Source organism: Elephas maximus, chromosome 13 (assembly GCF_024166365.1).
Source record: "Elephas maximus indicus isolate mEleMax1 chromosome 13, mEleMax1 primary haplotype, whole genome shotgun sequence".
NCBI lineage: Eukaryota > Metazoa > Chordata > Mammalia > Proboscidea > Elephantidae > Elephas > Elephas maximus.
Window position 1 is genome coordinate 101,056,088 of NC_064831.1, and position 14,522 is coordinate 101,070,609.

At 39.5% G+C, this 14,522-nt stretch overlaps 1 protein-coding gene across 3 annotated transcripts in view; it reads right to left on the minus strand.

The window, feature by feature from the left end:
- Window positions 1-14,522, minus strand: part of UBE3A (ubiquitin protein ligase E3A) — a 140,177-nt gene that overhangs the window by 62,638 nt on the left and 63,017 nt on the right. For all 3 annotated transcript variants that reach the window (XM_049852653.1, XM_049852654.1, XM_049852655.1), the window contains exon 5: window positions 4,214-4,518. In XM_049852653.1, the coding sequence (XP_049708610.1) occupies window positions 4,214-4,518 (305 nt within the window). The remainder of the gene's footprint in view (window positions 1-4,213; window positions 4,519-14,522) is intronic.

Consider the following 14,522-nt stretch of genomic DNA (forward strand, 5'->3'; position numbering starts at 1 on the left):
GTTAAGGATATATAGGCATCTTCCACTAAACATTAGGAATCTCTTTCTGAAAAGGGTGAAACTGCTAACTGGGAGCCTATTTACCATTATTTCAATTAGAAACGATTATAATCGTTTGCAAAATAGTTAAGAACTGCCACCTAATTTCCTAAAATGTAATCAAAAAGCTATTATAAACACTTGGCCTGGGAGGAAAATGCTGCACTTGGCTTCCTCACCGTCAAACCCAAGGCTGCTGACAAAGAGGTGCTTTGTGCGCACTTACACATCCTCTCCTGGGAACAGCAATGTCCTGATCCACAAGCCATTTGTTGACAGAATGTCTTCAAGTGATTCTGACATTTCACTAACTCTATCTAAAACGTACCAAGACTTTTTCTATGTAGTGTTTTGTTTAGAATGTCGAACTGTGTTTTTCAGTCATAAATGTAGTTTAAAAAAATGCTGTAATTAAAGATATAACCATTCATAAACCTTGGGTTATAAGCAAAAGAGGTGACCTATTGTGAAAATTTGCAAGTCTGGCAGTCTGTTGTACTGTGGCAGCTTGCATGTTGCTGTGATCCTGGAAGCTATGCTGCTGGTATTTCAAACACCAGCAGGGTCACCTACGGTGGACAGGTTTCAGTGGAGCTTCCAGACTAAGACAGACTAAGAAGAAGGACCTGATGATCTATTTCTAAAAAAACTGACCACTGAAAACATCATGAATAGCAGCAAAACATTGTCATGCATAGTGCCAGAAGATGGAGCAAAGCTTTTGAGACCTTCATTTGCTGCTACGGCATGACTCAAAATGAGAAGAAATAGCTGCATTCATTTATGCATTCATTAATAATTGCAACATGGAATGTACGAAGTATGAAACTAGGAAAATTGGAAATTACCAAAAATGAAATGCGACCCATAAAGAGCAATATCCTAGGCATTAGCGAGCTGAAATGGAATGGAACTAGCCATTCTGAAAGAACCACAATTCATATGGTCGACTATACAGGGAATGACAAGTTGAAGAGGAATGGCGTTGCATTCGTTGTGAAAAAAGAAAAAAAAGAATTCAAGATCTATCCTGAAGTATAACACTGACAGTGACATTTTAATATCCACACACCTACAAGGAAGACCAGTTAATACAACTATTATTCAAATTTACAAGCCAACCACTAATGCCAAAGATGAAGAAATTGAAGATTTTTACCAACTTCTGAAATTGATTAAACATGCAATCAAGATGTATTGATAATTACTGTAATTAGAACTCGAAAGTTGGGAACAGAGAAGGATTAAAAACCCGTTGCCGTTGAGTCGATTCTGACTCATGGTGACCCTACAGAACAGAGTAGAGCTGCCCCATAGAGTTTCCAAGGAGTGCCTGGTGGATTCGAACCGCTAACCTTTTGGCTAGCAACCATAGCACTTAACCACTACACCACCTGGGTTTCCTCAAAGAAGGATTAGCAGTTGGAAAACATTGCCTTGGAGACAGAAATAACACTGGAGATTGCATGATTGAATTTTGCAAGACCAATAACTTATTCATACCAAATAACTTTTCTCAACATCAGTGGAAATGCATGATAAGAAAGCTCAATATCATCAGTCAGAAGAAGGCCAGGGGCCAACTGTGGAACAAACCTTCAACTGTTCATCTGTAAGTTCAAGATGAAGCTGAAGAAAATTAAAAAAAGGCCACAAGAGCCAAAGTACGACCTTGAGTACATTCCGCCTCAATTTAGAGACCATCTCAAGAATAAATTTGATGCAGTGAACACCAATGACTGGAGACTAGATGAGTTGTGGGATAATATCAACCATATTATACATGAAGAAGCAAAAGGTCATTTAAAAGACAGAAAAGACCAAAATGGATGCAGAAGAGACTCTGAAACTTGCTCCTGACCGTAGAGTAGCTAAAGTGAAAGTCATAAATGATCACGTGGAAGAGATGAACAAAAGATTTCAAGGGGAAGCTAGAGAAGACAAAGTATTAAAATGAAATGTGCAAAGATCTGGAGTTAGAAAACCAAATGACAAAAACACGCTCAATAATTCAAAAGCTGAAAGAACTGAGGAAATAATTCAAGCCTCGAGTTGTATTACTGAAGGATTCTATGGGCAAAATATTGAACAACGCAGGAAACATCAAAAGAAGGTGGAAGGAATACAGAGTCAATGTACCTAAAAGAACTAGTCAATGTTCAACCTTTTCGGGACGTAGCATATGATTCAGAACCGATGATACTGAAGGAAGAAGTCTAAGCTGCACTGAAGGCAAAAACAAGACTCCAGTAATTGATGAAATAGCAGCTGAGATGTTTCAACAAACAGATGCAATGCTGGAAGCACTCACTCATCTACGCCAAGAAATTTGGAAAACAGCTAACTGGCCAACCAAGTGGAAGAGATCCGTAATTGTGCCCTTTCCAAAGAAAGGCGATCCAACAGAATGTGAAAATTACCGAACAGTATCATTAATATCACATGCAAGTAAAATTTTGCTGAGGATCATTCAAAAACAGTTGCAGCAGTACATCAAAAGGGAACAGCCAGATATTCAAGCCTGATTTAGAAGTGGACGTGTAACAAGGGGTATCACTGCTGATGTTAGATGAATCTTGGCTGAGAGCAGAGAATACCAGAAAGATGTTTACCTGTGTTTACTGACTATGCAAAAGCATTCGACTGTGTGGATCATAACGAATTATGGAGAACACCTCGAACAATAGGAATTTAGATCACTTAATTATTCTCCTGTGGAACCTGAACACAGACCAAGAGGCAGTCGCTCCAAAAGAAGAAGGGAATGCTGATTTAAAACCAGAAAAGGTGTGTGTCAGGGTTCTATCTTTCACCATGTTACTTAGTCTGTATGCTAAGCAAATAATCCAAGAAACTAGACTATATGGAGAATGTGGCATCAGGATTGGAGGAAGACTCATTAACAACCTGCAATATGCAGATGACACAGCCTTGCTTGCTGAAAGTGAACTCGAAGCACTTACTGAAGATCAGAGACCATGGCCTTCAGCATGGATTACATCTCAACATAAAACAAAAATTCTCTACTGGACCAATAAGCAACATCATGATAAATGGAGAAAAGATTGAAGTTGTAAAGGATTTCATTTTACCTGGATTCATAATCAACACTCATGGAAGCAGGAGTCAAGAAATCAAATGACACGCTGCACTGGGCAAATCTGCTGAAAAGACATCTTTAAAGGGTTAAAAATCAAAGATGTCACTTTGGAGACTAGGGTGGCCTGACCCAAGCCATGGTATTTTCAACTGCTTCATATGCATGTGAAAGCTGGACATCGAATAAGAAAGACCAAAAAAGAATGCCTTTAAATTATGTTGTTGGCAAAGAACACTGAATATACCATGGACTGTCAGAAGAAGGAACAAATTGGTCTTGCAAGGCATACAGACAGGATGCTCCTTAGAAGCAAGGATGGCAAGACTTTGCCTCATGTACTTTGGACATGTTATCAGGAGGGACCAGTCCCTAGAGAAGGACATCAGGGTCAGTGAAAAAGAGGAAGACCTTTAATGAGATGGACTGACACAGTGACTGCAAGGATGGCCTCAGGCAGAATAAACACTGTGAGGGTGGTACAGAACCAGGCAGTGCTTCATTCTGTTGTACACAGGGGTGCTGTGAGTCGGAACCAACTTAATGGCATCTAAAAATAACAATTCTACAATTTAAAAAGACTTTTTGGCCTAGTTTGAGAGATTAACTACCAACTTAATACATTTTTCCCTATGGAAAATGTATACAAAGTTCTAATCAACCCATCAATAAATGAACTTTTGGAGTATAATCTGGTTCTAATTAGAGGCCAAACCTGTACACCTGTCGCCATCAAGTCAATCTGGACTCAAACCGACCCTATAGGATAGAGAAGAACCGCCCCACAGGGTTTCCAAGGAGCGGCTGGTGGATTTTAACTGCAAACCTTTTGGTTAGCAGCCACCCTCTTTACCACCGCACCACCAGGGCTCCAATTAGAGACCATAAGACCAGTAAAGTGCAGTTAGTCATTAACTCAGTTATTTGTCCTGTCCTTTGTTAGGATAAAAGTTTTGTTCCACTATCCTGTCATAATAATGTCACACAATTAGGCAAAACAAAAAACCCACGCACATGAGCTAAATCTCCAATGTGGTTTTCTATCAACAATTTGCAATTAAGGTTAGAACATCTTACCTTTAAAATCATCTCTAGGTCCTTCTTTCTTGTTCATTTTTATGTCAGTGCAGGAGTTGTTATGGGCACCTTTCGAGTTGTTCTCGAGGTAAGCGGAGCTTGCTCCTTTCTTGGAGGGATGAGGATCACAGAGTTTTGCGTTAATCTTATAAAGCTCGAGGGCTTTAATAGCTGCTGCATTGTTATCCATACGACGAAAAGTTGGACAGGAAGCACAAAACTCATTCGTGCAGACCTCATTTCCACAGCCCTCAGTTAACTGGTGGTAGTAGCGTTCTATTAGATGCTTTGCAGCTGCTCGCTTCCTGTACCAAACATTCAGACAATAAGCACAGTGATTGATTAGCACAGCTCTCAAGTAAAAAGCTGAACAGGTCATCCGCAAAGCATAAGTCAGTCAAACACCGAGGCAATAAACTTGCATATTAAGATGAGATGTACAAAATGGAGATTCACTATTTGCCCACAACTTCCGACTAATGAAATATTTCATAGATATTTCCTAAGATACTACGATAAATATGTCAGTGCTTATCTAAATCATTTTGTTTTCATATAATATGGTTCCAATCGATTAAGAAAAAAGATAAGCTTATTTGATAGTAGTATATGCTTAAATTGTTTAGCACAACGGCTAAAAATCACACGGTATATATATATATGGCTCTCCAAGAGAGTTTTATTACTTTACCACCTTAAAAATTAGCATTAAGAAACGAGAGTGTATTTGATGTATCAACCCAGCTTTTGTTTCCCTTTATATACCCGTTACCATAAAGTCAATCCTGACTCACAGCGACCTTACAGGACAAAGCAGAACTGCCACATGAGGCTTCCAAGGAGCGGCTGGTAGACTCAAACTTCTGACTTTTTGGTTAGTAACCGAGCTCTTAACCTGTGAGCCACCAGGGCAATAGCTTATAAATGCCTGATTTGCCATTACTGCAGAACCTTTATCTAGAACAAGAATTTATTTTTTTCCATTATCTACCATATGGAGAAATTTAAAAAGAAATTTACAAGTGAAATATTCAAAACTAGTGTTAAACTGTAAAACACGTGGGTCCAAAGCATACAATCTTGAACCCAAAACCTTCTCAGTAATTCACTGTCACAGAAACATGGAATATTATAAGTTCTATTAGGGCATTACATTACATTTATCCTTACATTACACTTTACTTTGTAAACTTAAAGTACATAAAATAATGTTCCATTATTGCTGCTCCAGCAGAGCTCCCAAGGATACTAAGGAAGGAATTATTTCATCAAGCAAGAAACTGAGCTACATCATCTATCTCTATGGGCTCTTCAACTCTAAGATGCGATGAATGGTCCCACTCTCTGATGATATGAGATTCCAATAATTGAAGCAGTCTACTGGATCTAATGAAACGTAATTCGTAACTGTTTCCTTTGGTCCCAAATTCAGAAGCATGGGAAAACTAAAAGAATCAAAACAATAAGAAAAAATAATTCACCTAATTTAATTCTCAAAATGTTCCTACAACTGGAATCTTACAAACACATAGCATTAGTAGCAAACGGCACTGGGGTCTATGTACATCTTGGTAAACTCATGAGAAAGCCAACAATTAAGACAAAAAGGGGATAAGCGACACATCAGTCTAATTATGTTTGAAAAGCAGAACTTTATCTCTAAAGTATCAAGATAAGTGGCAAAGAATGATAATCCAAACACATTCAACTCATTCCAGTGCTTCAATTTTTTTCAAATGTCCCATGCAAATTTACCACTTGCTGCATGCAAATAGAGAAAAAAGAAAAATCTACAAAACACACTTAAAAATTGCATGACAGGACTTAAGAGATAATATTTTGTTAAAAGCAGCTATAAAGAGTCCCAATTTTGAAAATGAAAAATTATTATTCCAGATATATCACTATGTAAAATCCTAAAGTGACAACAAAAAACCAAACCCATTGCTGTGCAGTCGATTCCAACTCATAGTGACCCTACAGGACAGAGCAGAACTGCCCCATAATGGTGGATTCGAACTGCTGACCTTTTTTGCTTAGCAGACTAGCTCTTAATCACTGCATCACCAGGGCTCCATCAAAGTGACAAGTAACATGTAAAGAAAAGGGAAATGTAGAATCTAGAAGAGTTATAACATATATTGCTGTTCTTCAGCAAAGAATAGGAGATTAATGCCATCCTCTCAAATTACAGTAGCTTTCCCTAGTGAGAATGTAAATAGGTACGTCCTTTCTGGAGGGAGATTATGAACATGTATCAAAAGTCTTAAAAACATGAGTATCATAAAACCAAGAAACAAAAAAATATCATATGAATCATTAATTCCACTTGCAGGAAATAATTGGACAATTCTGCAAAACTGCACTGTTTCTGTGAAATCTGGAACAATCTGACATGCCCCAACAATAGGGGAGTGCTGAAATGGACTGCTGACAGTTCATATGATGGAATACTTAATTACAAAGATCTGAATTTGGAGAGGAACAGTCTCCCTGATACATTACTGACAAATGTCAGTTACGAAGCAGTAGGTGTAGGATGAACCCATTTTTGTTCTGAAGTGTTAATAGTCATTATCTCTGGGTGACGGGAATAAATGACTTAAAAATTCTTTTATCTTTTTGCTTCTAATTTATCTTTCAATCATAAACATGCTACTTATGTATTAAAAATGAATAAAAACAAATGGGGAATACGTTAGTGCTTTTAAAGCTTTATATCATGATTTGAATGGTCTCAGGTTTATTTATTATACTGTCCATGTAGTTTTTTAAAAGACTAATTATCAGAGTAACAATACTACATAAAAAATGTCAGTTTTTTTCCTAAATTAACCCCAAAACCCAAGTCATATACACTAATGTATATAATGCATAGAGAAGGAATGTGAATGGTAAAAACAGTACAAGACTGGGATTCTGAAGAGCTGATTCGTCACTTCCTTCTCCCTCTAAGAAGCTGTACGATCCTAAGCAAATTATTTAATTCTCTGGGCCTCAATTTTCCCATTTTATTCCTTTTGGTTCTAAATTTTAGGTTATCCTATGTAAGAGGGAGGCAAGCAAAGAACTAGCACTTGTTGAATGCCTGATAACATACTAAACACTTTACTAGGAGCTTTGACATAGGCCATTTCATTTAAATTACATGACCTCGAGTGTTATCTTTAGTCCACAGCTAAAGGAGGAAATAGAACTGAGGAAGTCAAGTTAGGTACTGTGCTGCGATGGACCGCTTTTGTGTGGCCTCCGCCATGGTCTTGTAACTCCGACCCAAATGACTGGGTAGAACTGTGCGAATGAGGTAACCGTGGCCCGCCAAAAGGATTGGTCAGTTTTGTCATCTCGCTAGGCTTAAAATGAGTCATTCCAGAGGCGGGAAAGACAGGATCTTACCACCAAGGAAAAAAGGCCAAGAGCAGAGCACTTCCTCTAGACCCGAGACACCAAAAAAGTGAGAGCTGTAACAATGAACCTGGTGAGAAGCAGGGGCAGAAACTGTGGCAGGAGAGACTAGCAGGAGATGACACAGTTGGCTTTCTGGCCCACAGAGTGGAAAACCTGACTGACTTTGGCAAGGAGGTTTGCTGGAGATGTAGTGTGGCTCCAGACACTCAGTGGAACTAGGTTTGCTGACCCACGGAGCTAGAGCTGAGCGCCTTTTGGCTGAGGCTTACTGGCTCTTTGGGGAAGAGCTAAAGGAGCTTTGTAACACTTGTTCCACTAGGGCAAAGGCCGAGACCAGAGAGTGGCGTGCTTGTGGGCACAGCTGAGAAGAGGGTGCCCTGATGGAAGAACTGTATGCTGAGCATCCCTGAATCTGAGTTGTAACCTGTTACTTCCCTAATAAACCCCATAACTGCAAGTATGGTCTGTGAGTTCTTTGTGGCCATGGCAATGAATTCTCTAATCCAGCAGAGAAGTAGAGAGTGCCATAGGAGGGATAATTGGTATCAGAATTGGTAAAAGATGGCAGAGAGAGGAGGTATGTCTGACCTCTGCTTCATAGGAATCAGCCTTGGGCTGCTGATCTTGATCCTCCTTCCCCTTGTGAAGTTAGAGGAGGTCAGATGTGGCTGCCACACCATTCTTACAGGTACCCAAGTGTTGTGGACTGAACTGTGCCCCCCAAAAATGTGTATCAACTTGGCTAAGCCATGATTCCCAGTACTGTGTGGCTGTCCACCATTTTGTGATATGATGTGATTTATCCTGTGTTATAAATCCTAACCTCTCTAATGTTAATAAGGCAGGATTAGAGGCAATTATGTTAATGAGGCAGGACTCAATCTATGGGTTACGTTGCATTTTGAGTCAATCTCTTTTGAGATCTGTAAGACAGAAGTAAGCAGATGGGAGAGGGACCACCAATAAAGAAGCACCAGGAGTGGAGCATATCCTTTGGACCCAGAGTCCCTGTGCTGAGAAGTTCCTGGACTAAGTGAAGACTGATAACAAGGACCTTTTCCCAGAGCCTACGGAGAGAAAAAGCCTTCCCTTGGAGCTAGCGCCCTGAATTTGGACTTTTAATCTCCTAGACTGTGAGAGAATAAACTTCTGTTTGCCAAAGCCATCCACTTGTGGTATTTCTGTTAGAGCAGTACTAGATAACTAAGACACCAAGATCATACATATAGCAAAATGCAGAACTGGGATCAGAACAGAAGACCAAGAGTCTTCCGGTTCCAGAGTCTATGTCATTTCCACTACGTTGTCCTACAGAAAAGTAATTCATTTCAAAATAACTTAATTCTAAAAACTAGTAGTACTGAAGTCTTTTAACGAAAAGGTGGCATAAATAATGTGCCACTGCCAGGAAATACATGGTGAAGAGGAGCATTGTAGGGAGGGCAACTAGGGTCACGCAACAATGTGTGTAAGTTTTTGTATGAAAAACTGCCTTGAATTATAAACTTTCACTTAAAGCACAATTAAAAAAATAACAAAGTACAATTAAAAAAAGTGTCACTGAAAAAAGTAAAAAAACTTCTGAAAAATCGTAATTTGAATCACATATTTAGGCATGATAGACTAAATTTCTTGAAGAATAGGTACTATTATTGTTATGAGTTGAACTGTGTCCCCCAAAAATTCCTGTCATAAATCCTAACCTCTATACCTGCGGTTATAATTCCATTTGGGAATGGGTTTTCTTTGTTATGTTAAGAGGCCGTATCAGTGTAACCCACTGCCAGCAAGTGGATTCAGACTCATAGCAATCCTACAGGTGAGAGTAGAACTGCCCCACAGGATTTCCAAGGAGCAGTTGGTGGATTCGAACTGCTGATCTTTTGGTTAACTGACCTCTTAACCACTGCGCCACCAGGGTTTACCAAGTAGTAAACCCTACCAATTCAGAGCACCAATCTGAAGGCAGACTGCCCTAGTTTACATCCTGGCTACGCCACTAATTAACTATGTGATGTTGAGTAAGTTACTTAACCCTTCTGTGCCTCAGTTTTCTCCTCTTTAAAAATGGTAGAATATATGAAAATCATGATGGTTGTGAGAGAATTAGTTACTATTATATATATTACATATAACCCAATGCTGTCAAGTGGATTCCAACTCATAGCAACCCTACAGAACAGAGTAGAACTGCCCTATAGGGTTTCCAAGGAGCAGCTGGTAGATTCCAACTGCTCACCTTTTAGTTAGCACCCCAGCTCTTAACCACTGCACCACCAGGGGTTCTATGTCTATAATATAAACGTATATATATAATATTAATTTCCTATACAGTGCTTAAAACAGTGCTTTGTAGTTAGTAAGCATTACTTAAGTGTTAGCTGGTATTTTCAGTATAGTTGTTACTATCACCCTCACAAGTTTATGAATTAGCTATACTAACCCCTGTTCAGCTGATGTGTAAAGGAGTCATAAAACAAATCACACATTTAGTAAGAGATGTGAACCCAGGCTTGACTCCAAACTTGAACTTTTAATACCACCAAGGAGTGGTTCCCTCTATTTGATGTGCTTATCTGTCCCAACACTTGCAAACTGATTAGACAGGAATGAAAGGAGGACATGCCAAAACTTTCATGTTATAGGCAAAATCAGTCATATTAAGATTTTCCTTCTTTCCTGACTCCAATGACACCTTGAATGATCTGCGTATCCCCCATCTAAACTTAGAGCATATAAAAAGCCACTATGATCCCTGGGTGATGAAAACAGTTAAGCATTCAACTACTGGCTGAAAGGTTGGTGGTCTGAATTCACTGAGGCACGAGAGGTGCCTCAGAAGACACGCCTGGTGATCTGCTTCCAAAAGGTCACAGCCTTGAAACCCCTATGTGCAGTGTTCTATTCCGCATACACAGGATCACTACGAGTCAGAATCAACTTGATGGCAACTAACACCAACAAAAAGCCTCTGTAAGTGGGTGAGTGTATACTGAACTTCTTGGTAAACTTCTTGTCCGAGGTTAATCCTCATACAGCAGGGCAGGAATTACCAAATCACAGGCTCATGGGGCAAATTCAGCTGCCACCTGTTTTTTTTATAGCCCATGAATTGAGAATGTTTTATGTTTCAAAATAGTCAGGAAAAAAATCAGGTAACTATTTTCTGACGTGTGAAAGTCATGAATTCAAAATTCAGTGTCCATACATAAAGTTCTACTGGAACACAGGCATACTCATTCATTCACATATTCTCTATGGCTGCTTTCATGCTACAACAGCAGAGTTAAGTAGTTTTAAAAGAGACCATGACCTGCAAAACCTAAAATAACTATCACCTGGCCCTTTACAGAAAAAGTTTGTCAGCCCTTGATCCGGAGTCTGTTCTCTGCGGCCTCCAGTGACCTTTCCATGTAGTCACATGGACCTCCTAACTCTCCTCTCCTCAGCAAATAAATGCAATAAAACATATACCTTTCCCCAGGTATTATTAAAGAAAAGGAGAGAGGGAAAAAAAAAGAGAGAAGAAGAGGAAAAAGTTCCTTTAGTTACACTTTATCTGTCATTCATAATCAAAACTCTCAAAAAAGGAGCTCTGTAGTAAAGAATTTAACCTCACTCAAAGAAAGGTCTGGTCTTTGCCCTCCACTTCCGTAAGGTAATCTCTCAGCCCTTGGAATGCCCACCCCATAGGAGTGTTTTTATTTGCCTGAGAGCTTTGGGTCACAGGATAGTTTAAGAATATGATTTAGGACAGGGCTGGCCAAATAATGTGATTTAGAATAAGAGTTTTGGGTCACAAGGTATATGTCAACCTGAAGACTGAGGTTGGTTAAGATGACATGGGTAACCAATAAATCATGCGATGTGATGGGGCTCCAATAAAATCTCTGGACACATAGGATCCAGTAAGCGTGCCTGGTTGGCAATACTATATGCATACTGTCACTGAGAGGAGACAAGGAAGGCTCTGTGTTTGGTACGTTTTTGGACTCTACCTATGCATTTCTTCCCTCGGTTGTTTTATTTTGTATCCTTTACAGCTGTAATAAACCATGAACTTGAGTGTTAACAATTTTCAGTAAGTTCTGCGAGTCGTCCTAGTGAATTGTTGAATCTAAGGGTGGTCTCAGGGACCCACGAACTTGCAAGGGATGTCAGGAGTTAGGGTGGTCTTATGTGTACTGTGTTGTAACTTTGCAGTTGTCTAAGACTTTGCAGCGGAGCCCTAGTGGCGCAGTGGTTAAGAGCTTGGCTGCTAACCAAAAGGTCAGCAGTTCGAATCCACCAGCTGCTCCTTGGAAACCCTATGGGGCAGCTCTACTCTGTCTTTAGGGTCGCTATGAGTTGGAACTGACTCGACGGCAATGAGTACGAGTAAGTCTTTGCAGAAGCTATGGTTCCCTCTCATTAATTCTCTCAAACCCCAGACGTTTATCATTAGAGTCCCACAAGCATTTTCTTATCTTGTTCAAACCTTGGACCTCATCCACTGGATCATTCTGATGAAGCAAACGCTCTTCAACTCTCCCCGTTCCTTGGTTTCCAAGCCACTTCACTCCACCTGTTCTCACTGTAAATCCCTGACCACTTTCCACAAGCTCCTTTATCAGTGTCTGCTATTCCTCCAAATATATTCCCAGGCTCTTTTCTCTTTCCATATCATTTTCCTAAGCAATCTGGTCTACTTCCAGGGCTCAACTACTACTACCAATATCCTGGTAACTCAAGTCTTACAGACAGATCCTTATCTCCAAATGCCTACTTGACTGATGCCACTCAGATGCCCATACCACCGAAAACCCATTGCCATCGATTCTGACTCACAGTGACCCTACAGGATACAGTAGAACTGCCCCACAGAGTTTCCAAGGAGCGCCTGGTGGATTTGAACTGCCAACCTTTCAGTTAGCAGCAGTAGCGCTTAACCACTACACTACCAGTCTTTCCTGGATGCCCACAGAGTTTCCAAGGAGCGCCTGGTGGATTTGAACTGCCAACCTTTCAGTTAGCAGCAGTAGCGCTTAACCACTACACTACCAGTCTTTCCTGGATGCCCACAGAGTTTCCAAGGAGCGCCTGGTGGATTTGAACTGCCAACCTTTCAGTTAGCAGCAGTAGCGCTTAACCACTACACTACCAGTCTTTCCTGGATGCCCATAGGGGCCTCAAATTTAACATGCTCCACATTTCTTTCTCTTGAACCATACCTGCCTCACGTTACTGACACCAATAAGTGACATCACCATCCACAACCCTGCCCAAGCCAAAAAACATGAATCCCCCTTACCTAGTCCATCTTCCTCCCCCAATATCTAATCAGTTACCATATACCATCCATCCATTACTTGTTTACGTGTCTGTTCTTTAACGTCGTCGTATAGTGATCTAATGTTATTTCTGTACTGTCGTAAGTAGGTAAGAGGGTGCCTTAGGCACATTCTAAGCACTCAGACATGTGTAAACAAATGAGCACTTCAGAAAGCGGGCACTAGTTTTATCTGAATGATAGGTGCCTTAGAACAGTTACTTTAAGTTCCCCCGAGGAATCTAGGATAAGAAATGTGTAATACATGTTTTTAATAGATGATCATAATCCAGGATAAAAATTTATAATATATGACTTAAATATCACTATATATAAAATTAGCAAGCACTGCAGTATTTTTAACAAAAAGATGCAGTCGGAGATATAAAAAGGCACAGAAAAAGCAATTTCCCAAGACCATCAAAACAGATGCTGTTTAGTCCTCTGATCAGGTTTTCTTCCAATATTAATCACCAAGAAAATAATATGCCAATTCAAAGAAGTCAGATACAGCAAAATCAGTATATTTAAAAGTGTATTAATCTGAACATATTTTAAAATTTATAATTTAGACGCTACTGACATATTTACCTTATAATTTAAAGAATTTACTATACAAATTTACTACTATGAAACAAATTTCAGAGACAATGTTTAAACTACTCAAAAAAAAGTACGTTATAATACATTGTTTTTCCACAAAAAGGTATTTTTCTTATCTAGTCAGTAATGCAGACAAAAATGAGACCTATGTGAGAAAGTTTTAAAATGAAGTAGGTGCTTAAAAATATTTACACATTTACAATAGTCATTGCTTTCCCTGGTGGCTTAGCGGTTAAGTGCTACGGCTGCTACCTAAGAGGTCGGCAGTTCAAATCCACCAGGCGCTCCTTGGAAACTCTATGGGGCAGTTCTACTCTGTCCTGTAGGGTCGCTATGAGTCAGAATCGACTCGATGGCAGTGGTTTTTTCCATTTATTTAGACTGCTGTTCCTTCCATGGCTGAATTAGTGAGACAACCTACAAATAAATGTTCTATTACATGAGTCATATTTGAAGGGAGAGTATACGCTATACAACTTGACAGCAATTTTTGCAAGGTTTCGTCTCGGGGGAAGTATACCGATGTCACTAACTTAGAAAAATAAAAACCAATTTATAGTGTCATCAATGGCATTAATACCATGTTTGCTGGTCTCTGGTTTAGTGTTTGGAACAGTTCTAATACTTATTTTAAAAAAAAAAGTAATAAAAATAAGAATTATAAGCTGAGCATAACCATACATGGCAACTTAATTTACCACTCAAGGAGAAATATACTAGGAGATGTTCTTATACACATAGCAAACCATGTTGATCGTAACCACTGGTCCAACAATATAGAAGGCAGAAGATGAGAAAGACCTTAAGCTGAAATTAACAGGCAGTTGAAAAAGCAGCAATGAATACACACACTGAGATGATGAAGTCAAATAAACAGTACACTAAATAGACAACAGAAAAGTGGTAACTTTGGTGAAGGGTAAGACAGTACACAATACTGGGGAAGCCAGTACAACTTGTACAAGGCATGGTCATGGAAGCTCCATAGAC